This window comes from Pezoporus wallicus, unplaced genomic scaffold (genome assembly GCF_028554395.1).
Source record: "Pezoporus wallicus isolate ANWC-B61680 ecotype Strahan unplaced genomic scaffold, APGP_CSIRO_Pwel_v1 contig_6155, whole genome shotgun sequence".
NCBI lineage: Eukaryota > Metazoa > Chordata > Aves > Psittaciformes > Psittacidae > Pezoporus > Pezoporus wallicus.
The window spans coordinates 1,734,390-1,761,406 of record NW_026637610.1 but is presented as its reverse complement, the minus strand read 5'-3'; the positions used below and the strand labels follow the sequence as shown (position 1 = coordinate 1,761,406).

Genomic DNA, 27,017 nt, shown 5'->3' with positions numbered 1-27,017 from the left:
CAGCTTTTTTTTTTTTTCTTTTTTTCTTTGGTGAACTAAAAATAAGCTTGATTTTAATCAGCAGCATGTTTCACACAGACTTAAAATTCCTGGCTTCAAAGAAGGCTTAAACAAAATTGCCATTGGGCACATTTACATTAGAAGTATAATTTATGCCTGCAAGTGAATAAAGAGCAGTCCTTTATGGCTGAAACTCTGCAACAGTATCCATAAGAAATGCAGTCAAAGTACTGTGTTAAATATCTATAAACAGCATCAATAGAGCCATTAAAAAAAAAAGAAAGAAAAAAAAAAAGAAGCTATGCAAAGGGGTTTATGCTCTGTTAAAACATTTTCTACTCACTCTCACCATTCTTAAGTGCAGGCACAACAGTCACTCCACACAGTGGGAGACATTTATACAGCCTATTCACAGAATATATATCTCAAAGATTACAAATCCCCCAAGCAATGCTGACAAAGCAGGCACTATAGGAAAAGAAAAAGTTAAGCAAACTTACCTGCTGTAAGTACATAAAAGTCAAGGCACAGGAGAGCTGGGGACACATGCCCACATTCGGCAGTGCCACGCAGGTTGCACCCGTAAGGGGATGCTGCATGGTGTTGCTCTGAAGCCTACGTAGAACAAGTGAGGGGGCTTGCATGCAAGCACGTTTGCCCTGTCTTGTCACTACGCTTTTTCCCTTTTAATTATTTAAGTAAGAAACAGTATTTCTTGAATGCCTTTTTCTCCCCGGCGCTAGATCCCTAAATTCATCGGCTAAGGCAACTTGGTAGGTTTAAACTACGAATTTTTAACAGAGGGAAAAAAAAAAAAAAAAAAAAAAGACACAGCCTGCAGCCTATTGATGAGCAAATGGAACTTCCTCAATGACAGAGAGCTGAAGCTTGTCTCACAACAGTAGCTGCTGACTAGTAGAGAGAGAGAGATTGACTCAGTGAGGCTCAGTCGGCTGGTGCTGATGCTGCACAGCTTCTCATTTGTCAAATGGGTCCTAGGGCAGGGTCTTTACCACTCACCAAAATTCAAATACTGCATTTTAAAAATCCCTGGAGAGGACAGGGAAGGAGAGAAAGTGAGTGCGCTGCATCACAGGCATCCATGAGATCTGGGCAATTAGTGTCATTGCCCAGCTGGGACTGAATGCCTGTTATGATTCTGCACGCACACACACACTTTTTTTTTTCCCCCTCCCAGTACTCACACCTGACATAAAATGGGCTTTTCCCTTCTAAGCACAAAAGTATGAAGGCACAAAGTAGGGAAGTGAAAGAATCTTGGCTAGTCAAGAGGCTTCTAGCAAATATGCAGTGCTGTCAGTAAATGAGTTTTTTAAAATACACATTAATTTTGTATCTATGTTTCATTCACCAACTAGTTTCCCAGAGAAGCCTATAAAAGCATTACAGCGGAACTGTGAAATATCTGTGTAACCACTGCAGCAGAAACACTAGGAATAAAACAAAATTCTGTGGCATATTCTATCTACTTTACTTGGGGGGAGAGAAGCAGGCTTGGATAAAGACTGGATCTTAAAATTAGTCTAAACCCCATCTCCTCTGAAATTTCAAATATATTTGACAGCCAGTCAATCTATTCTAAAGAGCTGCCCTATCAGGTTACATGGAAAAATTACAGTTGCAATTTTCAGAATGTAATGTTTACTTTTTACTTTGAGAGGGATACCTCAAATTAGTATTCCACTCTTGCAGGCTTTTTCTTCCCCCTCCCCCCCCCCCCCTTTATTTTATGGAGTAATAATTATTCATTAGTAGGTCTAGTTAGTCCTTATGTAATAAAGTAGGATGTGACCTGCAAATCAAATAATTTATATTACAGTTTGTCCTTGAGGTTCTATATTACAGGTTTATATTTTATTTTATTTTTTTTTACTCCTTAGACACAACTTGGGTATAACAGAACCCTATTTTTAATTACAATTTGACAAATGAATTAAATATTAATTCTTCAGGAAAGGTCAAACCTCAAAGCATCACCTGAGCTTTTGAAGGGGTTCCTTTTAAAAAGACTGCAGAAAATGTTCAGATTACCTATTTCTTAGGATAGCTGACTCCCACAAAAAAAACACACCTTAGATCAACAGTTTAATGTTAACAACAACAAATAAATAACTCACATGCAAGAGAAGCTCACTTCATCAACAGCATAACTGATTTCATATTAAGATCTACACTTAAAAACAAATAATAGCCCCCCTCTTCATTGGAAACAGATAAAAAAGTCACTGCAACTGAGGTGCTATATTAAAAAATATTCCTTTTCATTGTGCATGTGCACACACATACCTGCACCCACACAAGCTTCAGAGACTGATTTAGATCCACTAAGTCTTCTTCATGCAAAACCGACAATTTTCCAGCAGAATCAGTTATTACACAAGTTTCTTTTCAAAAGCAGTCAATACAACAAACCCAGTGTATTTACAACTCAGCAATCAACACCAAAACAATCATGCACAAACTTACAATACAGGGATTGTAAGCTTAAGAAGCACCCACGCTTTTTCAGTTTATCATGGACTGATCTACCAGAACAGCCTAGATAAAGTGATCTGTGCTGTTCTGTATCAGAAAAAAAAACCAAACAACCCCCCCAAACAACCCCAAAACTAAAAAACAAACCACCAACATAAAAGCCCACACACACCACAGAGCAAAAGAGAGAGGGAGGAGGAGAATCAAAGACTCTCTCTGCCCTTTCTCCTTTTTTCATTCTTTCTCTCTGCCTTCAGCAGTCTCCTGTTCTGACAGGAGTATGTCATGCTTTTCTTCATTTTTTTTTTTTTTTTCCTAGCACAGAGAGGCTGTTATTCTGCAAATGACCTAAGCTGATAGAATTTTCCCTTCAGCTCATTTTCATATGAAATACCATAAATAATACATGGTACTTTAATCAGACCTTATCAAAATGTTTAATGAAAAACAAATACGTTATGTAAGGAGGCAAATAACCAACTCGTTCCACATTATGTCAGATCCAAAGGCAACATGATTCCAGCCAAACCATTTGAACTATATAAATCTATCCAATTTCCCAAAGTGAAGTTCTGGAACATGGTGATGGTTAAGCAAAGTTTCTTCTGTCTGTTGCACTATTTTATGGCTAAAAGGACATCCATAAAACAGATTAAATTCTTAAAAGCAGTGTGTTGAACAATTACTTCAAGAGAATTTAGTAGCGTAAATGGAGCTAATTTTAATTGTAAATTTCTCATTGGTCTTTTATCCTTAATTTTCACACTTTTCCAAGTAAGAAAATTATGACCCAAAATACTATTATTTTGTTACAAATGTATATTCATATTATTAAAACTAAAACATTAATGTTTTAACTATCCAAATCATCTCTATACAGAGAAACAATAAATAAACATGTGTAATTCAGTAGTGTATGAGACCTAAAAAAGGAGAACTCCTGAGCTTGATATATGCTACTTCAAGAAATGCAGGGCAAAGTCATTGCCAGTTTTCATCCCTTCCAAAGATAACTTGTCGTTATATCGAAAAAGAACAAAAGGTAACAAAATGCGTTTTATTTTTATAAGAATAAAATCAATGTCTCTTCTTTAAAGCCATTTCCTTGTCTATAGGCACTCTTCTAACAAACCCAACCCATTAATCATAACCACATTCTAAGTTATGGCCATATATACAGTAAGTACCACCACAAGTCTGCCAAAGATCCATGAATGACTGTACACAATCTGACCTTCTATCCTCACACACACTGACAGTATCGTTGTAACTACTATGCAATTTCACAGAACAGCATATAACCCATCAATATCTTATCTGCAAATTATTAACATCTTGATTTTTCCCTTATTCTACAAAATTCAATGTGTGAAACTGCAAAGCCCACATTACCTACAGCATATGAACACCTTCCAGTTACCCCGGCGCTGCTCTGCTGGGTCAGTAAGTGAACCCAGTTGTCCCACACTCAGTTACTGATATCAATTACATATCAATTAGCAACAACCACAAACCTTGTTCAAAATAAAAGAAGGCTACCGATCTACACAGTCCCAGCCATCCTCTGCGGGAGTTCAATTAGAAATGGAGAAATAAAAAGTTCTTCCACAGTAATAATAGATCCACCTCATGTGCAATGCCTACTATATCACCGTGAGAGGCAACACTTCCTTTTCAAACCTATTTGGATTTTCATGGTGTACAGCACAGGCAGAGAACTTGCAGATAATGCACCCTCTTCCCACATCCAGAGGGACTGCCATTTAAAAAATACCAATATGCTGAACTGTCTTGAATATGCAAATAAAACCAGGAAACCAAAGAACTTCTGAAACATAGAAGAAAGCACCAACAGCATTTCTCACAGCTAATATACAAATACAAAAACACTCATCATTTACAATGCATTTAGTATAACGTGTTTCATTCAAAATCATCCATTCAATTTGTGATGTCATAGTCAACTTCTCAAGACTTAAGTTCAAATTTCATATTTACAAACATTCAACCCAAAAGTTCACCACTAGAATTATCACAGCAAACTGCCTAATCACTTAAACCTTTTGCATCAAAAAAGATCTGAAACAGATCACCTGCAATACCCCACACCATTGTACACTTCAAACTTATTTTAGTTCCCTACACTAGCAAATTTACACATTTAGAAAGCAGGCACTATTATAAAGATTGCATGACTCCAGACATCAAGCATTTAGAAAACCTCACCACAACGACATATTTAAATTATCCATACAAAGAATGTATGTATCTTCTCTACTTTATAAAATGGCTGATGTGGTATAAAAATAATTTAGGCAAGTGGTACAGAAACTAGTAGTAGTGCAGTCCTCTCTCCAAGCACTCCTTTTCTACCACCACATGGAAAAATAGCTCACAGAACTTCAAGCCAGGAAAAGCAACATATTACAAGCTTAAAAATAGAATGCTTCATTAACATATTTTGACAAATTGCTAGCAACCATTAATATCTCTGCTATTATTCCACACAGTATTCTGTTTTTTTACATGTGTGTTACAATTTGTTAAAGTAAACTAGGGAAACATCACTGATCTTTTTAAATATTTTGTTTTGCCTACAAGAATAAATAAAAGGGTTTTTCTCTATTCTTTTTAATTAATGGGTGACCTCTCATCCTTCCAGTGATATTTTCTGCTCATGAAAATCTCTATTTCTAATTTAAGGCTTCTGTTAAGATTGCTTTTCTGTACTAGGTCTTTGCAAAAAGATCAAGACATTCCAGAGGCTCATGGTTACCTCAGGCAAGTAAGAATCACTAATTCTCTGTTTCTATTAAGCACTGTGTTACGTCCATTGACTCCTCCAGTATTTCAGACCCAATGTCTACAAAGACTCTGTAGCACAATTAACCTCTTCAGCACCACTTAATTCATATTTCATTAGCATTCAGCATTAACTCTCTAGACTTTTTACAAGGTAAGAAACCAAGAGCCCTTATTCCCACCAGTGTGTTCAGGGTGGGGGTGGGTAACACAACAAAATAAATGAAAATTAAAAGTTCGTATCTTAAAGCGTTAGAGACACTTCCAAACAGAAGATGCATGTTCCGTGACAGATCTTATTTTCCTGCCCTACAGTATCTAGACGTTGTTTCTACAGCAAGATGCGGGGGGAACAAGGGAGAGGAAAGGATGGAAAGAAACAGGCCTAACAATCCGATCCTGACTCGATTTTGTATGAGTTTACACCCATGTGTGCCTTAAAAACTCTCCAGATTCACGGGTGATGTTTCACTGTAGAACGCAAGGTCAGCAGCCTAACCTACGAGCCCTCTTTCCCCGCTCAGCCTGAGCTCAGCTCCGCTCGGAGGGCTGTCCGTCCCGGCGCTGCCGGTACTGCTATACCAGGAACTCCATCTAGTGGAAACGCAGGTTATGTCAACCCTCGCTTAAAACAGCTGCTCAAACATACCGAGCTGTGCCCGAGTTTTGCGGGTGTCAACGAATCTGCTACTCCATTTGTATAACAGATAAAAGAAAGCAAAAAGTATTTTATCAGGACACTTGTGTCCCAGAAGCGTATGATTATGCCTAGCCACAACAGTGCACTCAAGGCACAGGATGAGGTTTCAAAGCACCTTAAATGACTTTGGGATTACCCTTGCCTGCTTCCATCTATGTGTTGCCGTTGTACATCTTATGCTACCATTGGCACAAATGACTCAGTTGCCAGACAACTGGAAAGACAGTGTGGCTGATGACTGAAGTAGCAAAAGCTTTCAGAAAGCACTTGTCACCCAACAGCACAGACATTATTGTTCAAACTGAGGAAGGAATGCACCAAGCTGAGCAGGAAGCAGTGAGTGCAGCAGCCCTGATTTAGGAAAGTTTAAGACTATGTGCAATAAACAAAATAAAAAATTTAAAAAAGCTTTATCTAAACTTCTACCTTTGTAGTACAGACTCAAGAAGCAGGGAAACAGCCAGAACCAAGACAGTGAAAGAAACTGGTGTGCCAAAAGCTTTTGTAAACCTTACTCCCACCTCACTTAGCATGAAGGTAGAACAGGCACTTAACTTTGCATTTGCAGAAGCAGAGGGTGCTCTCACCCATCATGCACTGCTGTTGTGCATGCAAACATTATCAAACAGACACGTACAGAGATTCTTTAAAGCTCTCACACTGGTACAAGCCTGTTTCTCAAAAGAATCCCTTTGACAGCAGTGTCCAGCTATAACAATTATCATCTAGGATATACTTAATATTGTAATGTTAACAAGAAGATATCAGTGTGTCATGTGCAGTGTTGCCCTATCATATTCTTTCAAAAATTCCAGATGAAAAGACGTAACTATGACCTGTAGAAAATGAACTCAGAAACAAAGCAGAAAAATCAGAATTAAAAAAAAAAAAAAAAAATTAATGATTATTAGTCACAGAAAATCACATCCAACTTAAGTAGCTGAAAGCTTCAGTATGTAGGATGGGAGGGCTACAAGCTACTAAGAAAAAAAAGTCTACTGCTTTATAGAAAGTGAGGAATCCTACCTCTGCCTGCAGTGGGCTGTTTGTTAAGGTCAGAGAGAAGAAAGAGCATCTCAATAGTAAGGACATACTACATATTTTCCACCCAAGTTTGTTTTTATACACAATTCTGTTTTCTTATTTTATATAGACAAAAGTCACAAGAAAAGTTTGCCCCAACTTTTTTGCTTCTTGATTTGCACCACCACATCTCACACTTTGCTGTTGTTATGAAATCACAAGGGAAGAAAGAATTTAACTTGGAGTGCAAAATAAGCAGGAGTATATGACTTTAAAGCTTGTTTTCATGTGATAGTAATAAAAAACTCCAATCTACCACCAAATGTAAGTATTCATAGTATGACAGCACAAATACATCTTGATGAAGTTTTAGGGTTTTGTGAAAGATTAATTATCTCTTACAAAAATTAAAAGAATGCCAAATCTCAGAAGGAGATTAAATGATATATTAATTATACTCTTATTCAAAGCTTGTTTTTTTTCTGTGTAGGAATTAAATGGATATCAACAGTTTCCTTCTACAATGAAACCACTCCTCCTTTTATTATTTTGTCTACAGCTCGATCTCTCTCATATATTCTGCTTGAATCTAAATCCACCAGACTTACTCCACAATGCAGCAGCATACTTTAATGTATAACAGCTAAATATTAACACACTCATGTATCAAAACAGCAAATTCTCCATTACTGCAGCTGAATCTGTAAGTCTCCACTTCCCTGTCTTTTGCTAACAGATTGCAGCCTGCCCATTCCCTGTATGTGATCCCTCCAGTTCAATGAACAAAACCTCCACAGCTCCCTTGAGGACTTCAATTATCATCTACCAGTAAGCCTCAAAATATTTCTCATAATTTTGAATTACCATAGAAGATGGACTAAGTAAGTTCTAAATTTAGCTCAGTAACTCTCCAAAATGAAGGCCTTCATCTCAAATTCTTTCTTGTGGCTTTCAATCTGACTTTCAACTAAAATATCTTAAAATTGTTATGGTCAAGCCTGAAGGGTTCTAGTTAAATACACAGCTTCATCCAAAGAGATGAAGAGGCAGCTCAGGAGAATTAAAATGGAGAGTTTTGTAGATTTGAGCTTCGCTCTTATTTGAGTAGATTCTGTTTATACTGAAGTACCACGAAAAGTTTCCAAAGTAGCAAAGTACACATTCTCCAAAATACCATTCCATTAGAAAGATATCAGATGTCATGACCCAACTTCACTCCTATGCCAGAATCTATGAGAAGGGTTGTTGGTGGTTGTTTAACCAAAGAATTTTGGCTTTTTATAACACCTGCAGAATTACATGCTTTAACATAAAGACAGCTCTGCATATGGAATTGATACAAAGCTGCCTGTACAGGCATGCTCATTAAGCCTTGAAATAGGGACAGAAGATCTGTGTGAGAAAGCCCAATTTTATATACGTAGTCAATATTGTAACTCTTCACCCCCCCCCCCCCCCCCAGTTTATTCCATCCACTGATTTTGAAAGCAGCAGTTTTTTTTTTCCTAAGCATTTCCCTCCCTGAATCCTTCAGGGATCCCATCCACTTTTCACTACCTTTCCAATTGCTTCATTAGTGTAACCTCTATCAGGACTGCTCATAAGTCCAGCATCAGCTCCCTCCTCTCCTCACTCTCTCTAATTGGTAATTTTTTTTTTTTAATCTTTTCCTTCTTCAATTGACAAGGTGTCACATTCAACACCTCTGAGTCTTCCTTTTCCTCAGCTAATAACTAGAGTCTGCAAATTCTTCTACAATACTCTCAGAAGTTGTTTGCTTTCATCAACACTAACCAACTCTCTTGTTATGATGGCCATCCTTCACCTCTCCTACCTGCAATTCCTTCCTCTCTGATAATCTTTTATTCAATGAAATCTACAGTGGTAACACTGAATTTTCCTCTGCTGCTTTTTGGCACTATCACCACTTCTTTTGCCTTCTACATAAAGTTCCTCATCCCCTAGGATTCAGACCATTAAGACTTGGCATTAAAATCTACTCCTGTTGAACATTCGCTCATGTATCACCTCACACTCCTTACTTTCTCTAAGACTACTCTCAGTACTTTATCTCACATATCTACAACCAGACTCTTGTATGCTCTACTCATGCATCAAACAACCTTTCACTTTGATAGGACCCTCACCTCCTTTATGTCCTTTGAATCATGAACATTTCCCAAAAAGACAGCTCAAAACATAACATATTGTTGCACATGCATAACATGACATACAAAACATCACACTCAATGTATCACAAATACTGGACACAGTTAAGAGAAACAGGTATTCTACATCTGCTCTTAAGCACAACCAAAACCATAAAAAGCAACAAGCAGTACTTGCACATTGTCCAACTTCCCTCTTAGTCTTCCAGTCTTGATAGACACACATATCCTTACAAATATAAAGAAAACATACATTAAAGCTTGTTCATTCTAACTATGCTTATGTCAGTCTTAAAAGGCTTGAGTAACAAAATCTCAGATAGACCAGTTCACATTTTTTTCTTTTTACTTGACACTCAGATCACAAAATAGAGCTGGAAATGACCTTAAGATCACCTAGTTTCAAACCCACGGCCACGGGCAGGGACACCACACACTAAACCATGTCACCCAAGACTCCATGCAACCTCACCTTAAACATTGCCAGGGATGGAGCATTCACAACTTCCTTGGGCAACCTGTTCCAGTGCTTCACCACCCTCAGAGTAAAGAACTTCTTCCCTGAGAAAGAACCTAAACTTCCCCTGTTTAAGTTTGAACCCATTCCCCCTTGTCCTGTTGCTACAGTCCCTAACGAAGAGTCCCTCTCCAAACCCATTCGTATTTGTGTACTTTGATGAAAAAAAAAAAAAAGGGCAAAATTCTCTCTGAAATGTTTTTATACATATAAATAATACTTTCTCATTGTTTTTCTTGGATTCTATTAACCCTATGAAAACTCATTCTACAGTTAGGAGACTGTGGGTGTTCCTCTATTTCTTCTATCAGGTAAATATACCTTGGGTTGTCATATCTCAATGTAGTAACAATACAGCATGTTGTTTTTTTTTTTTCCATTAACACTACATAGAATAATACCACCCCCCCAAAAAAAAAAACAAACCCAAAACAAACACAACACACCACCCTCCAAAAAAAACCAAAACCCCCCCAAAACAACAAACCCTCCCCCCCCCCAAAAGAAAAAAGCCTAAACAAAAACCACCAAAAAACCCACCCCAAACAACAAAAACAACAAAGGAAAAAGATTTAAAATGGATTCTGGAGTTGTTTAGTCTGGAGGAAAGGAGGCTCAGGGGGATCTTACTGCTCTCTACAGCTACCCGAAAGGAGGTTGTACTGAGGTGGAGGTCAGTCTCTTCTCCCAAGTAACAAGTGATAGGATAAAAGGAAATTGCATCAAGCTGTGCCAGGGGAGGTTTAGATTGAATATTAGCAAAAATCTCTTCACTGAGAGGGTGATCAGGTGTTGGAACAGACTGCCCAGGACAGTGGTGGAATCACCATCCCTGGAAATGCTCAAAAAACTTTGTAGATGAGGCCCTCGTGATATAGTTTAGTGGTGGACTTGGCAGTGCTGGGGTAAAAGAAACATAGAATAGTTAGGGTTGGAAAGGACCTTAAGATCATCTAGTTCCAACCCCCCTGCCATGGGCAGGGGCACCTTGCACTAAGCCATGTCACTCAAGACTCCGTCCAACCTGGCCTTGAACACCACCAGGGATGGAGCATTCACAACTTCCTTGGGCAACCCATTCCAGTTCCTCACCACCCTTACAGTAAAGAACTTCTTCCTTATAGCTAACCTAAACTTCCCCTGTTTAAGTTTGAACCTGTTACCCCTTGTCCTGTCACTACAGTCCCTAATGAAGAGTCCCTCCGAGTATCCTTGTAGGCCCCCTTCAGATACTGGCAGGCTGCTATGAGGTCTGATTGGACTTTATTATCTTAAAGGTCTTTTCAGTCTAGTTGATTCTATGCTTCTATGATTCTAACTGCTTTTATTTGAATATACTTCTTTGTAAACCTGAATGGTAGATGAAATTCACCTACTCAAAAGCTCTGGAGGAGTTAGAGAATGTATCTGTGAGGTTAGATGACATGTATTTTTAAAGTGCCTTGATATACGTTGCTAAATGCATTCTCAAAACCAATATGAAAGCTTACAAGCTACTCCCTTATGACTTCTAGTGCTTACCAGGATAGTATCTAAGTGCTCACATACACAGAAAAGACATTGTGCCCTAACTTTGCCCTAACTTAAATCTCCAACCTATTGTTTTCTAACATCACCCACCAAACCAAACTTGTGTACTACGAAGACCTCTACATCTCAAGAGCACAGAAGAAGCAGTAACATTACTATTAGTAGGCCAGACAGCTAAGTTAAAGCCGGCATGAGTAAGCATTTGCCTTCCTCTCTGTGGTTCTGGAAGAGCATAGACATGTTTCCATATAAATAACTGGGAGACAGTAGACTAGTGATCTTCTTCAAAACTCATGCTCAATTTCTGCTCAAACAAGGCAGAAAAGAACACATCAGATAACCTTATTAATTAGCAATTACTGTATTTAAATGAAAGGATGGTGGACAGAGAAGCATGTTTTTGAAATGGTCCTTCAAAGTAATACAAAACCAAGACTTCACAAGCAACTCACTTTTTCTTTAAGTTTTATAACTATATCCACAAAGTGCACATATCAAAGCACTATCCTGTATACATCTTGTGTGTTAATTAGAGAGATAAAGTTAAAATCTAAAATTAACTAAACTGAAATTGCCAAACTGGTCACATCAGTTACTAACACACCTCTTTTACCTTGTAACTCAGTGCAGCACAATGTAAGCTGTACTGCTTCTATGCATTTGCATCAGCTCTGACCTGTAAAGTCTGCACCTCAGAAAGACTGCATAGGTGGTTCTGCATGCCTGTTCAAACCTTTGGCCTTCTTCTAGAGTCTACAATCACAGGTGCCCATTGTGATGAAGATACCTCTGCTGTAGGAGACTAATTGAGACCAGCCGTGAATTTCATCCAGGCCACTAAACAGTCCTCGGGTTCTAACATTAGGTCTCAGTCAAGTAAGCCAAGTGACCTACACACAAAGGGTTTCACAGCTAATTGCGAGTGCTTAGTGCCATCCAGTTAACTGAAAGTGAACTCTAAAGAGACAGACCATACTTTACTGTGTACATAGTAACCTCCCTTCTCCAGAGACAACCTCAATCCTTATTAAGATGTAGCATATATCTTTCTGCATCAGCTCCATAATATGTATAACAGATGTAGGTTTAGTATCGGAACTTATTTTTACTAGAAGTCGATCTTACTGGTACCAAAATTGCATTCCCTAATTCTGCTAAGAAACATTGCTAGGGTGTAGGAATCTTACATCTCAACAAAAAGGTAAACTATCAAATATTTGAACTGCATTTGACCCTCCCTCAGCTAATACAAAACATGTAGAATCAAAATAACATAGTATGTCCACTGGTACGACAAAATCACAAAGGAAGAAACCTTTGGTTGTCTTCATTCATTCTTTTTTGTTCTCTAGCCTAACACTCATCCCTGCTCCAACAAAATCAGACACTCCTGTCCTCTACAAAGCTTCAGCACCAGCAGGAGGGAACTAAAGAGAGAACATGCTCTTCTGTGGTCCAGTGCCCTTCTCTTCAGTGTGGCCCAAAATCCCTCACACAAACATGCGTGGAGGCCAGAGGACTCCGTCACCGGGGACAGCCAGCAAGCAGGTCTGTCAGACACCTTGAGATTGTGAATAGGGGGCAGAAGAGTGAGCACTTCTTACAGGACCTGCACACATGGCCTGAGCTGTACCAGGATGGGTGAGATGATCAGAAGGGGCAAAATCCTGAGACTTAGCCATTAACTTTTAAGAGTTAGCCAATAGGTGTTATTCAGTCAAATCTGAGCAGGTATTCAAGAATGATTTTAAAAGGCCAAAGTCATGTTTGTGAAAAAGGTCTCATCCTCCTCTGGGTACTTATCAAAGACCACTAAAAATATTACAAGTATTATTCTTTTCCTTTCTTAATTAAAACTCCCTAACACAAATACTGCATTTCTTTAGCTGTTTTCTCACATAACTAAACAACTGTTTCATTCTTCCTAAGAACATATAGAGCAATTGCAAAACCTGTAATATTTCATTCCAAAAAGTTTAAATCCCTCAAGTTAATCTTGGGGCTCAACTTCACATTTCTGGACTGTCGTGGTTTAAACCCTAGCCAGACAGCTTGTTCACTCACTCCCAGTGGGCTGGAAGCAGTTGAGGCCCCCCCCCCCGCCAGGGGCTCTCCCCTTCCCCGCTCCCGGAGGGATGGGGAGGAGAATCGAAGGAGTGCAACTCCCACGGGTTGAAGACAAGAACAGTCCAGCAAACAATGTACAACACAAATCACCACTGCTACCACCAACTACAACAATAAGAGAAAATAACAAGGGAAGAGAATACAATACCACCCACCAAGAAATGAGTCCGACCCAGAAGACCCCATGTCCTTCCGGGTAACTCCCAGTTACCCCCCCGGGCATGACGTGCTGTGGTATGGAATACCTCTTTGGCTAGCTTGGGTCAGGTGTCCTATCTCTGCTTCCTCCTGGCTTCCCCTTCTCCCTGACAGAGCATGAGCCTCACAAAGTCCTTGGTCAGGGTAAACATTACTTAGCAACAACTGAAAACATCGGTATCACCAGCACTGTTCCCAGGCTGGAAGTCAAAACACAGCGCTGCACCAGCTACCAAGAAGGAGAAAAATTGACTGCTACTGCTGAACCCAAGACATGGACACAATCTAATAATGTGTTGCAAATCCCTCTTTTTTTTTATTTGATTGACGTAAAAAAGTGACAGCTGGACTACCCCAGCTCAGCTCTGTACAGGTGTGGGTCTCAACGGCTGATGCCTCTTGTGTGTCGCCTTGCCAATGTTTACTATACCTCACTTGAGTCAAAATACACAGTGGATTTCATGAGACTCAATTGGTTTTGAAAGTCAGAGGACCTATTCTTGTTATTCCTTCTGTGACACCATTGGGCCTGTGACCTTCACCTACACTCCAAACAGCTTCTCATTTATCATTACAGTTACATCACATGAACTTTACATGTGAAGATATATGCTCCCAGTGAATGCCATTCTGTGTAAGTTTTCTTTGCCTGTACAACCTGTATCCTTACCTATAGGAATTATAAAGCTGAATATTAATGAGTATTAATAGTTGTTTGGGGTTTTTTAATTATTATTAGTTGAACATTTTATTCCTGTACTTCAGTTTTAACTTAATTAACACTTAATGATTGTGTCCTTTAAGAAATTCTGTACAGAAACAACAGTGGTAACATACCCTAGCTATCTTTTTTTTTTTTTTTTAATAAGTTAACTACATAATAATTAGTTGCCTTCCAGAAGTGTAAGTATTTTTATTTATTTCATTTCAAAAGATCTGGAATGGATATTTTGGAGCCTGCAATATACAGTCTGCTGTACAGTTTGATTTTATCTCCTAGAAATGTTTCCAAGAAGCATATTTTCCCCTAAATATATACTTGGGAGCCTTCCTGGATAATTTACACATAATTAAACAAAAGCTGCTATGTTGAAAAAAAAAACCAAAACTGATGCCCCCTTTTTTTTTTTAGTATACATATTACTCACACTATTTTCCTCCATAGAAAAGTCTATCTATTTATATAATCTTACTGCACTTCAGAACTACAGATATTCAAATTGTATTCATTAACTACAAACCCAGATACTTAACCAGGACTGAAATAACTAACCTATATAGGAACTCCTAATTCAGATTATCTAACTAACCTCCAATGCAAAAAATGACACTTTATCTACGCAGTTATGAAGAAAATACCTGGGAACTGAGACAAAATTCATTGAAAATGGGTGACCTGACACTGAGTTCACAGCTGGAAAATCCATTAGTTTTCCTGTTTAAACAAATACTGCCTCTCACTAGGATAACCAAAACAGAAAGATGAATTGAATGACAAATATACATGTTTTGGCAGTGTATGCTGTCTCTGCCTGAATACATCACATCCATTACTATAGGAGGACAGAATGGGTTAGCTACACAGCTTAATGTGTAGATGTCTTTTTGTCCTTTTCCTCCCTGCGTAAGATGAAAAATGATATGACTTTTTTTTTCATTATTAATAATGAATGCCTTTCTTGTTGACAGTCCTAGCTGCCAAGTATCACAGTATGCTAGAGATTGGAAGGGACCTCAAAAGATCATCTAGTCCAATCCCCCTGCCGGAGCAGGAACACCTAGATAATGTTACACAGGAATGTGTCCAGGCGGGTTTTGAATGTCTCCAGGGAAGGAGACTCCACAACCTCCCTGGGCAGCCTGTTCCAGTGTTCCATCACCCTCACTGAGAAGAAGTTTCTTCTCAAGTTTAAGTGGAACCTCTTGTGTTCCAGTTTGTACCCATTACCCCTTGTCCTATCGTTGTTTGCCACTGAGTAGAGCCTGGCTCCATCCTCGTGACACTCCCCCTTTATATATTTATATACACTAATAAGGTCACCCCTCAGTCTCCTCTTCTCTAAACTACAGAGACCCAGCTCGCTCAGTCTTTCCTCATAAGGGAGCTGCTCCACTCCCTTAATCATCTTCGTTGCCCTGCGCTGGACTCTCTCCAGCAGGTCCCTGTCCTTCTTGAACTGAGGGGCCCAGAACTGGACACAATATTCCAGATGCGGTCTCACCAGGGCAGAGTAGAGGGGAAGGAGGACCTCTCTCGACCTACTAACCACCCCCTTTCTAATACACCCCAGGATGCTATTGGCCTTCTTGGCCACAAGGGCACAGTGTTGGCTCATGGTCATCCTGTTCTCCACTAGGACCCCCAGGTCCCTCTCCCCTACACTGCTCTCTAACAGGTCGTTTCCCAACCTATACTGGAACCTGGGGTTGTTCCTGCCCAGATGCAGGACTCTAAACTTTCCCTTGTTATATTTCATCAAGTTATTCCCTGCCCAGCTCTCCAGCCTGTCTAGGTCTCGCTGGATGGCAGCACAGCCTTCTGGCGTGTCAGCCACTCCTCCCAGCTTAGTGTCATCAGCAAACTTGCTGATAGTACACTCAATTCCCTCATCTAAATCATTGATGAATATATTAAATAATACTGGTCCCAGTACTGACCCTTGAGGCACTCCACTAGTTACAGGCCTCCAACTAGACTCCGCCCCATAGACTACAACTCTCTGGCTTCTCTCCTTCAGCCAGTTCACAGTCCACCTCACTACCTGATCATCCAGACAGTAAGAAGCCTTGAACTTTAATCTTTATGAGGCAAGATTTCTGTTCACTTAGAAATCACCCAAAAGGATTAGACAGGAGAAACTTAATAACCAGTTTCTATAACATTGGTTGCTATAATCCTTTATAGGTTTTTTTTGGTTTGTTTTGGTTTGGTTTTTGTTTTGTTGTGGTTTTTTATTATTATCATTATTTCTTTTAAAACTCATTAATATCTTTAGTATTTTTTTTTTTCCAATGCATAATTGGTGCCATGACAGATAGACTGGGGGAAGCATGATGCATCCCCTCACTGCACAGCGGCAAAAAAGACAAGACTCTTAGTGATTTCTAAAATATGACACTGAATGAAAAGGTGATCTGAAGTAATTTTCATCCATATTACTATTCCCAGAAGTTACACAGCCCTTGCACTTAACTATTTAGAAATCCATCAAATTCCAGGTCAATCACTTTTGGTTTTGTGTATATATATAAACATCTATACACAAGATAATTTTATATATTTATAAAAAAAATAATCCTGGGAGATGCATACATACACATATTATTCATTACATAAACATCCTGCAGCACTGTCAATATACTTTGTGATTCACTTCTGTTTTCTTAGTCTGCTAGCAATGACTGTAAGGAAACTTCAAATTATGATCCTCTGTTGGCTGGAAGTGTAGAGTGGCTTTCTTTCACTTCTTACATATCCCCTCTCCTGAAAAGTTCTATCTACTTCTAAAATCTGTCCCACATATCAAAGGTTAGCCTGGACTGGTAGCAATTACAAAAGGGGAGTGATAGTCCCAGCTTAGTGCTTCCCTATCTCTCTATGATGCTCTAAGCCCTAACAGAAGGATGGCTCTTACAGAATGATGGCTCGTCAATGGATCTGAAATTCAACAGAAGTTCAGATCCATCCCAAATTGAGAAAACAGCTAGGGAGGCTACAGAGGAGGAGGGGAACAATAGTGCCAAACAGAAAGTTATTTCTCTAAATGAAAGCTTAAATTGGCAAAACCTAAAAAGATGTTGTCATGAAGGATTACATAATACATTTTATTTCTAATATGTATATAATTAGAGTATCATAATAAATGTGTTCTATTATATCACATTCATAAAAATTAAAAACTAGAAAATAAAAATAAATGCACTAACACTTAATCTCTCACAACTCAGGAGATGGTGCCTTTTACTAGACTGAATTTTAAATATTTGATTTAATGAATAAAATTCTGTAACTCAGAATCTTCTAAATATTCCTGAAATTACCAATGAAGGGCTCATGAAATTATCGATCAAGCTTAATACTAGATATTAAAAATAGGGTAGCAAGATACAGAATCATCAATGGCTTGGGTTAGAAAGGACCTTAAGGTCATCTAGTTCCAACTCCCCTACCATGGGCAGGGACACTTCACACTAGATATGTTGCCCAAGGCTCTGTTCAACCTGGCCTTGAACACTGCCAAGGATGGAGTATTTACTTCTTTGGGTAACCTATGCCAGTGACTCACCACCCTCACAGTAGAGAAATTCTTCCTTCCGAATCTTGGAGAAAACCAGCAGTTATGTTTAAATTTAAGAATTTCTGTTTTTCAGCACACTGAAGTCTCAAATGCTCAACAGTCCCGAACCTTACACATAATTTTTATGTTGCTTTATTGTTGAATAGAACTGGAAGTAAGTTTACAAACACAAGTTTGCTGTGCAGGGAATACTGGGCTTTTGTGGGGGATGAGCATTGTAATTTACTGTTATCTTTATCTATTGTTATTGTAAATTTGCTAATTTCAATAATTGTGAGATTCGCTCTAAAAATTAAAAATTACAGATACATTTCAGACAATGAATTTACTCATCCCAAATAATCAAATGCTGGAATATTTTAGTACCACCACCACAAAAAAGGTGCTATGCAGTCTGAAAATTAGGTTCTTCCCTGTAGGTTAAAAAAATTAAATCACACAGTTTACAGGGTTTCCACACCTGCTGCAATGCATACACTTGTAGTTAGGGCTAGAAAGAGATGAGGTCAGTGTCAGGAAGGAAAATGTGATCAAGTAATTCTCAATATGATGACCTTTGGATTTCATTTCAAATCTTGCTGTCATGTTACCAAAATAACATAGTACAGGATGGATACTGTTTTGCTAATGTGATATATAGATTCCTAATAGGAATTTCATACTTACAACTAAATTACAAATATGCCAACTATGATATATTTTATGTGCATGTAGCACAGTATTTCATAACATGCTACAGCAATTTTTTTTTCCTGATATGCAAAGAGACTGAAATAAAAAAAGTAATAAAAGATTCAAGCTAAATAACATGTCAGTGCTTACAATGTGAGTTGATTTTGCATATGAAATCCCAAATGGCCATTTTCCAGTAACAGATTCTTATTGGGAAGTGTCAGAATCTTAAAAAAACCTTCCAAAGGGTATGAAATGACATTCAGTTAAACAGTACAGCAGCAAGTTACATGGGCTAAGGTTTGGTTTGATGATTTGATATTAATACATAAGAGGTTGGAAAAGACAAAACAAAACCCTGACAATCTCTAAAAACTATACTCTAAATGGTAGCCTGTCTGTATGAAACAAGTTATGCTGCCTTCATTGTAAAGGTGAATTTTGAAATATAAAATGGTAGTTTCTTTCCAAAAGTAAGGCATGAAATATTGATTCATGTATTATGTTACAAAAAGCTAGGCCTTCTAATTCTTGATAGTGATTATGTGAATGAAAAAAAAAAAAAATAAAATATGAACTCAATAGCACATAGAAATCACTTTTTTTTTAAGCTACCTAATTTGCTGTGAATCTGGAGGGACAGAAGGAGGTGGAGGGAGTGCAAAATCCATCATTTACAGCTTGCCTAAAAATTGTTTTTCAGCAACTCATTACAGAGGAATTAAAAAAATTAACACTTGGTTCCTTTCCCTTTCAGGGAGGTACCTGAAGGGATATAAAGTAACAGGCAAACCCACTTTAGCCCAGCTGAGAGCAACAAACGGGCAGTCACTTGGCTGTAACTCAAGTGTGTGCAGTACTACAAGTTCATTCAAAAGTGATAACATAATAGAATCTTCTGCTGGCAGAACTGCTGTGCTACTGGTACTTGTATTGACTTTCACTAGAGAGAAACAGGTTTGTCAATGACAGTTTCTGATCATTCTGCAAGAAAATCCTAAGTAAAAACTGTCAGTTATCTCCAGTTACAAATTATCTCAAAGATGTGGTATGTTTAATTTAAATATGTAATTTTGCCTCTTGCTTCCAGCTTAAAGCACTGCAAGGTTTTAACACAGCAATACACCTGAAGATAATTACTTCTCCCACTGAAATGCTGGGCCCTTGCAATTTAATGCCAAAACCAGTAATTAGTCATAAGCTCTGAAATTATGAAAAACCCACATCCTATTTCAAACAAGTAGTTATGAAGAAAGTATTTCCATTATGCAAGCAGGGCCTTGACCAGGTTTACTAGGAGTAATCACCTCCAAGAAAACATTCAGTGTGGAGAAGAGAAGACTGTGCGGAGACCTCATAGCAGCCTTCCAGTATCTGAAGGGGGCCTACAAGGATGCAGGAGAGGGGCTGGAGATAGCACAAGGGGTAGTGGGTTTAAACTTAAACAAGGGAAGTTCAGGATAGATATAAGAAAGAAGTTCTTTGCTGTGAGTACTTCACACACTGGAACAGGTTGCCCAAAGAAGTGATAAATGCTCTATCCCTGGCAGTGTTCAAGGATGGAGTCTTAGGTGACATGGTTTAGTGTGAGGTGTCCCTGTGCATGGCAGGGGGGTTGGAACTAGATTATCTTAAGGTCCTTTTCAACCCTAACTATTCTATGATTCTAAGGCAGAAACTGATTGGAAACCTGGCGCATTCTTCACAAGCCAGTACCCACACATTACTGCATCATCTGAGTGTCCCACCTACTGAATTCTTGAAAGAATTTATCATGTCAACAAAAGTAAATTTTGAAGGAAAAACTTCCTTCATTCTTTCAATTTCTTTATCCCAGGCACACTAAGCAAGTTTCTCTGAAGCAAGGTAACTGACTCCTCTACACATAAATTACAAATTCGTTACAAATTTGGGGGTTATTCTCAGATTTTGCTTACGTGAGTAAAACTTAGAAGCAAATTTGCCTGATATCAATACATCAGAGCAGTGGATATGCTAATTCAGTAATCCAGTTGATGAGGAAATATTAAGTGTTAAGTGCATGCAGTGTGCAGGATTTGTGCTAGAACCTACTACTGTTTTGTCAAACCCATTTGAAGAAAAAACATCCCTAGAAGTCTTTGACTGAAACACAAAACCACCTTGGTCTTTACCTTTCCCCATACAGGTGTGAAATGCAGCTCAACTGAAAATAGTGCAGTTCTAACTTGCAACTGTATTAAGCCTTATACAATGATAAATAAAATGTTCAGTAATGCGCTTTGGGTGTGACTGAATAAGGCATCTGGATAAAATTGAGAAATACAGGAGGACACTAAATAATTTTAAAAACATGCATGAACTTTAGAATGATGCTGTCAGAATATTTATATTTTAGACATACAAAATGCTATATATTTTAGGTATTTCATGGCAGAACAACAGCTTTACATAGCAAAATTAAGTATTTAGATGTTTTAATGTAGGATTTATTAGTTCATATTTTCCCCTGTCTCTATATTTCTCTCAAATTCAACTGTGTTTTTGTTGTTCTAGCTTTATACTGTGTGGTAGATTTGTTTCATTATATATTAACTGATGAGCTGTCTGAATTCATGCAGAACTGGATATACCTGAGAGAAATTTTCATTCGCAGGATCATCAACAAAAACAAGACCAAAACAAAACAGTAGAAAAGCTTGGTTTCATACTAGTTAGACAAAAATATCCACACAACTTTAATGCTTATCTGAATTAACCGTGCCCTAGAACACAACAAGCTATAGAACAGCAAGTAGTAAAAAGGAAGTTATTTCGTGTGGTAAGACATATACTGTCTTTCAAAAGATTTGCTCATCACTCTTCCTTTATAATACATATAAATACATACAGATATACTTTCACCATACAAATAAACAACATATTTCCTTGTTTTCCAGACAAACTGTATAAATTACACTATTCTAAGTGGTGTCAAAAAAAAAAAAAAGAATATTTTTTATCATCAGCAAAATTTGTTCTTTGACCAGATAAAACTCAGAATACACCGTGCTTACCTCTTGCCTTCATCAGGACACTGTCTCTCTTTCTGGGGTTTTATTTTTTTTTTTCCTCAGCATTAAGCATAAAATGCTGCTGTTAAACATTTCTTCATCAACCAAGCCACAAACATTTTTATACTACTTGAAATTTTCCACTTCTCCCTGATTTTTTGATCTTTCATTGTGGCAACTATTCTCAGTATAGCCCTCAAATCTTTCTCATAGTAACCTTTCTTAATTTGCTCTGGAGTAGCTATGCATACCAAGCATTCAAAATATCATAGAATAAGCAGCTCCACCTCATGTCTTCCTCCTATCATGCTGATCTGTGTACTAATTTAACAAACCAAGCCACATGTGTTAATGTAGCATAAACCTACATAGTTAAATATGACTTGATTTTCTTCTTGAACTTAAGTAGATTAAACAAAACAAACAAAAAATCTGTAACCAAATAAAGCGTCTAGCTGCAAAGCCACACTGGTTTAAAAGTGTATTTGTAGGTAAACAAATGTAAATTATGCTGTATGATTTACATAACCAAGAACAGGAGAGATTCAACATAGAGAACGAATCAGAATAATTCTATATTGTTAACGCAGAACACTTGTCATTCATCCCTTTCACTGTGTGGTATCAAAAGAGAGGAATGGTGGTGGCTGGTACCTGTCACACATTTCTTAGTATGACTTTATATGATGGCTAGGCATTTAACAAGTTTTTGTTCTGCTTGTGGGAAAGGGGTTTCAGATGACGAATGAGGTAGTAAGGCTGGAATGAATAATGCACCCTGAGGGATCTGTACCACATAGATTATAATATTGGAAACACTGGATTGTTTTCCTGTACCAGAATTTACAGAACTGCTCAGAGGTCTTAATTGTGTAATGTAAAAGAGCCATTTCTATTCTATTTTTTGTCACATTGTAAATAATGTGCTTAACATGTTCTAGTGAGCCAGAACTCAGATTTTTGAGTAATTCCAAAGTGTGATGACAGGGTAGATCAGTAAGATACAGTATATAATGAACTGAAATACTACACTGCTATAGATATGGGTGTAAAAATGCACATACATTAATTCAGTAAATGTTTATTTAAGCACACAGAAATTAGTCTTTTTTTTGTGACAGAAGCAACAGAAAGTCTGAAGCTACTTAAAACTTATCATATCAACTCCTTTCAATGCACACCAAACATTGTATTTTCAGTTTGTCAGCTCAACTGTTAGTAGTTTCATAGTAGTCCCTTTTCTTTGAAAGAGACGGTTTCCAAATTCTTGTTATACATTAATTATATCTTATGTATTCTAATTCCTAGCTAGCTATAGGAAAGTTACCTTACTAGCTTTTACAATAAATGCAAAATTCTTTACTTCAGAAACCACCCACATGTAAAACCACTAACACAAATGCTGACAATCAGTCTGACATCCAATCTGTTTCCAACCTACAGCCACGGAAATAGAACACTGCAAAATCCAAAAAAAGATCACTAACATTTTCCCTAGTTTAAGTACTTTTAAACTTTTTTCATGACTCAGAAGCTTTGCTCCTGCTTGGTTCATCCTTCCTCCAACTCATTAACAGGGACAATTAAAATTTAACCATGTAAAGTTTTTGTATTGGGGTTTTCAAAGAATACTAAGGGAACAGACTGTCACTGGAATTCAAGGCATTGAGTTCTCAATAATTTTCTAAAAGTTCACCTTTAATAGCGGTAACTGTGACTACATCAGTGAAAACAATTGAGCCATATATGAGTTATGTGTTGATTTTGCCAAACAGCCACTAATAAAAAAAAAACAAACAAACCCAAAACTTAAAGAGATGAAATTTCTCAGATAAGAGAGATACTAAAAGAAAAACATTTAAACAACACAGGTGGAGTTCAGCATGAAGATCATAAAATACCAATGCCTATGATAATTCAAAATTCAAGACATTTTTGTAGCGTAGCATAAACAAAAGGTTTTACTGAAACATTAATAAGAGGTTCGAATGATTTGTTCTGTGAACAGCAAAGTATTGGGAAGATTTGTCACTCACAGAATACAGAGCAGGGGGGCTGAAAGAATTAAAATCTGAAAATCAGACTTTATCTATTACTCAGAACAATACAGAAACTACTGCTACTAAAATGCAAGCAAAGTAATGAAGTCTGGTAACGAATATGGTGAAAACAGTTCACTGAGTAATTCCAAGACCTGCATCTGGGGATGAACAGTCCCATGTGCAAGCACAGTCTGGGAAACAACTGCTTGGAAAGCAGCTTTATAGAAAAAGACATGGAAGACCAGGAACTGAACACAAGCCAGCCAGGTCCCCTTGCAGCAAACTACGGCTGCAGCATCCTGTTAGAAAGGTCACAGTGAGCAGATTACTTAGGGAAGCTATCCTTCCTCTTTAACTCAGCATTGGAGAGGACACACCTGTAGTGTTGTCTCCAATTCTGCAATGCCCAGTATAAGAGAAAGAGACATGGAGATGGTGGAGAAAGTCCAGCAAAGAGCCAGAAAGATGATTAAAGAAATGGTCCATCTGATGTTCAACTGAGACTATTCAGCCACGAAAAGAGAAGGCTCAGGGGGATCTTACAAATGTGCATAAATACATTATGGGAGAGAGTAAAGAACCTGAAGCCAGAAATATCTCAGTGCTATCCAGACATATCAGAAGAGGTTATGGGCAGACTGACAACCAGGACATCCCATTTAAAGGTAAAACTCTTTTAGTGTGAGAAAGATCTATGAAACATTGCAATAGTGTTTCCACACAGGTTGTGGATTGTTTTTGGAGACACCCAGAACCTGGTGCCTATGTACCTGCTACCCAACGCGCTGATCCCTTTTGGCAAAGGGGGTGAATTCAGGAATCTCTGGAAGTCCTTTCCAACATCTGCCATCCTGTAATTCCATAATACTGTAACTCTGTATCTTTTACAGAGTGCTGGAGTAACCTGCCACTTACCATTTATAAATTACCAAACACATACAAAATTATGCAGGCCTTTGTGGTATACTGCTTTTAAATATTAAAAAATTCAGTTACAGCTTCTCCATCTGACAATCAGAACCTGCATCTGTGTTCACTATTTTAACTTAATTAAAATATATATTAAAACATCAAGGATAATTAAAAGGAAAAGACTGTATTGACTTTATGTGGGAAGGTTTTGGTAGTAAAGTCTGTGAAACACTGAAGTGTAAAAAGGTGAAGTGAATTAAAGTTTAGATCATCTATAATAAGGAGAAGAACAAACAATGAAGAAAGAAAGGAAGAATAAACTCAAATGTAATATTTGCAAGCTAAAATATTTCAGTGATGACAAACTTCCAATTTCAAATCCAAATGATAAAGACTTGATTCTAGGATAAGACATCTGAAAATTTAACTCTGAAAGAACTATAAAGATTTATGTATATGGATCTCCTATGATAGAACCTAAAATTTCATAGTGCCAATTCTATTATCCTGTCAGAATTTTTATAATTTATTAAAAATTTTAAATCTGCACTGCTGCTAAAATATAAATTAGATAATTTTTGGTAGTTCCTGTCCTCAGCAATGATAACTGAATAAAAAAAAAAAAAAAAATGGACTTGAAGCATTTAAATAAGAACTGAAAAAGCAATAATCCTCACATTGTCCAGAGCAACTCCAACCACAACTTTACTCTTATTTATAATTCCTCATGCTAAGACACTGGTATCTTTTTAACGGCTTTAGTATGTACTGAAAGCATGAAAAACATAGAATACTGAAACTTAAAAGTGGGGAAAAAATCCTTTAGTTCCAAGACAGATGGTAGCTTCTGAAGTCTTTTCAACTTCCTCCTACCTACTGTGTTTCATTTCAGAATCCAGTACTATCATACAAAAAACGTTTGCTCTGTCAAGGGGGTAGCATATATAACAAGTGTTCATCAAAACCCTCTATGTCTGCCTTAAATTCGGTCTTTGTAACCATGTTTGACAGCTGAATCATAAAAACATTCTTCTGTGAGCTTATTTAAGCTTTGGAAACTAGTATTTTAGGTCCACAGTTCAGCTCAAATTGTCTCTCTCTTTATGATCAATATATCTTTAAAGAGTTTTCCCTGAATTAATTAGCACTTTTATTTCATATTTACTACTGTTGTACTTTCACTTTTTTCAAAAAAGGATTTTGAATGTTCGCAAGATCTGTTTCCCACAAATGTTTCCACAGAACATACAGATGTTTTTCCACAGAATATACAGACTTGTAAAAAGAAGAGATGAAATTTTCCAAAGTCACAGTGTTTATTCCCCCTGCCAAGTCATACAGATGCAGCCATCTGAATACTATAATACACCTTCTAAACACATACAGCTAGGTACAAGCTCATCATGAGAGACCACCAGTTACTAGTTCCAGTATACAGCTTCCAGTGGCCCCACCATCACTGGAGGCCACTCATATCATTGCAAGCACTTTTTCTAATAGTTTAGACAGGTTAGGCCTACTAAGAAAAGCCTGACAACTGGTAATGTGGACAGAAATTATTCCTACAATTTAAAAAGCAGCAATGATACAAGATTTGGATGCATATATAGATATACTATCCAGGTGTAACAGAATGAGTAATTACATAAAATAATTCTGTTTACAACAAAAAACTAAAGTTGCTGAATATTTCTTCTTTGAACTTGCTATGAGGAATGCCATTTAAAGAGAACACATTAAGAATTTGTTTAGTTTACAGAGAACAGACTTAGGAAAAGACAGAGAAATTACCGAAGTTTCACTATTGAAAAACACTAATATGAACAAACACTGTAACAAGTATGAAAGGTAAACATTTATTTTCATAATCCTGTTGTATGTTGCTCTGGTTTTACTTTGCTCCGTACTCTTCTGCCTCCTTCCTGGTCTCTCATCCTGCCCAAATGCCAAAGCATACACATTTTTATACATACATATGCGCGTATGGAAATGCTCGTGTCGTTTTCTGAACTTGCTACTAGTATGCCTGATGCAAGTTAGCCAGGAACACTGCTGCTGTGAAGAAATGTAAAGAGAAGAGAGGGAAACATGCTCTACAGACACCTCAAAATAATCACGCTTGCCCAGGTTTTCTCCCTTGTTGGATGATAGGCAGAAGGCGCAGATGCCAGTCTGTGGAAGTTATTTTCCAGTGATGGCATCTGGCTCTCTGGCACACTCAACTGACATTTATGTTGGCTTCTCTGCCATTGCCTCTGGGTTTGTTAATGGGTTAAGTTCCCAATAGGATTGTCTGATCTCGGATGCCACATTTCTTTTAACTCACTTTTGATTCTATTCAATTTCTCTAAGAAGAAAATAGTTCTTTATCCTCCTAAAATCTTTGTACTTCAGCTGACGCACATAATGCTGTAATTTAGGGTAGTCCTGTTGTGCTAATGGATAATTTGGATAGGGCAAACCACTTCTTTGCATATGTTACACTTAAAAAATTATGTCT

At 37.7% G+C, this 27,017-nt stretch overlaps 1 protein-coding gene across 35 annotated transcripts in view; it reads right to left on the bottom strand.

The window, feature by feature from the left end:
* RBFOX1 (RNA binding fox-1 homolog 1) overlaps positions 1 to 27,017 on the bottom strand; it is a 1,274,017-nt gene that overhangs the window by 271,404 nt on the left and 975,596 nt on the right. The window contains exon 1 of one of the 35 annotated variants that reach the window (XM_057406630.1): positions 501 to 785. The exons of 30 other annotated variants lie outside the window; for them this stretch is intronic. In XM_057406630.1, coding sequence (XP_057262613.1) covers positions 501 to 644 — 144 coding nt within the window. In that variant the 5' untranslated portion in view covers positions 645 to 785. Of the gene's footprint in view, positions 1 to 500; positions 786 to 27,017 lie in introns of those variants that run through there. 4 more of the 35 variants (XM_057406619.1, XM_057406628.1, XM_057406618.1 and 1 more) reach the window with 4 other exon arrangements.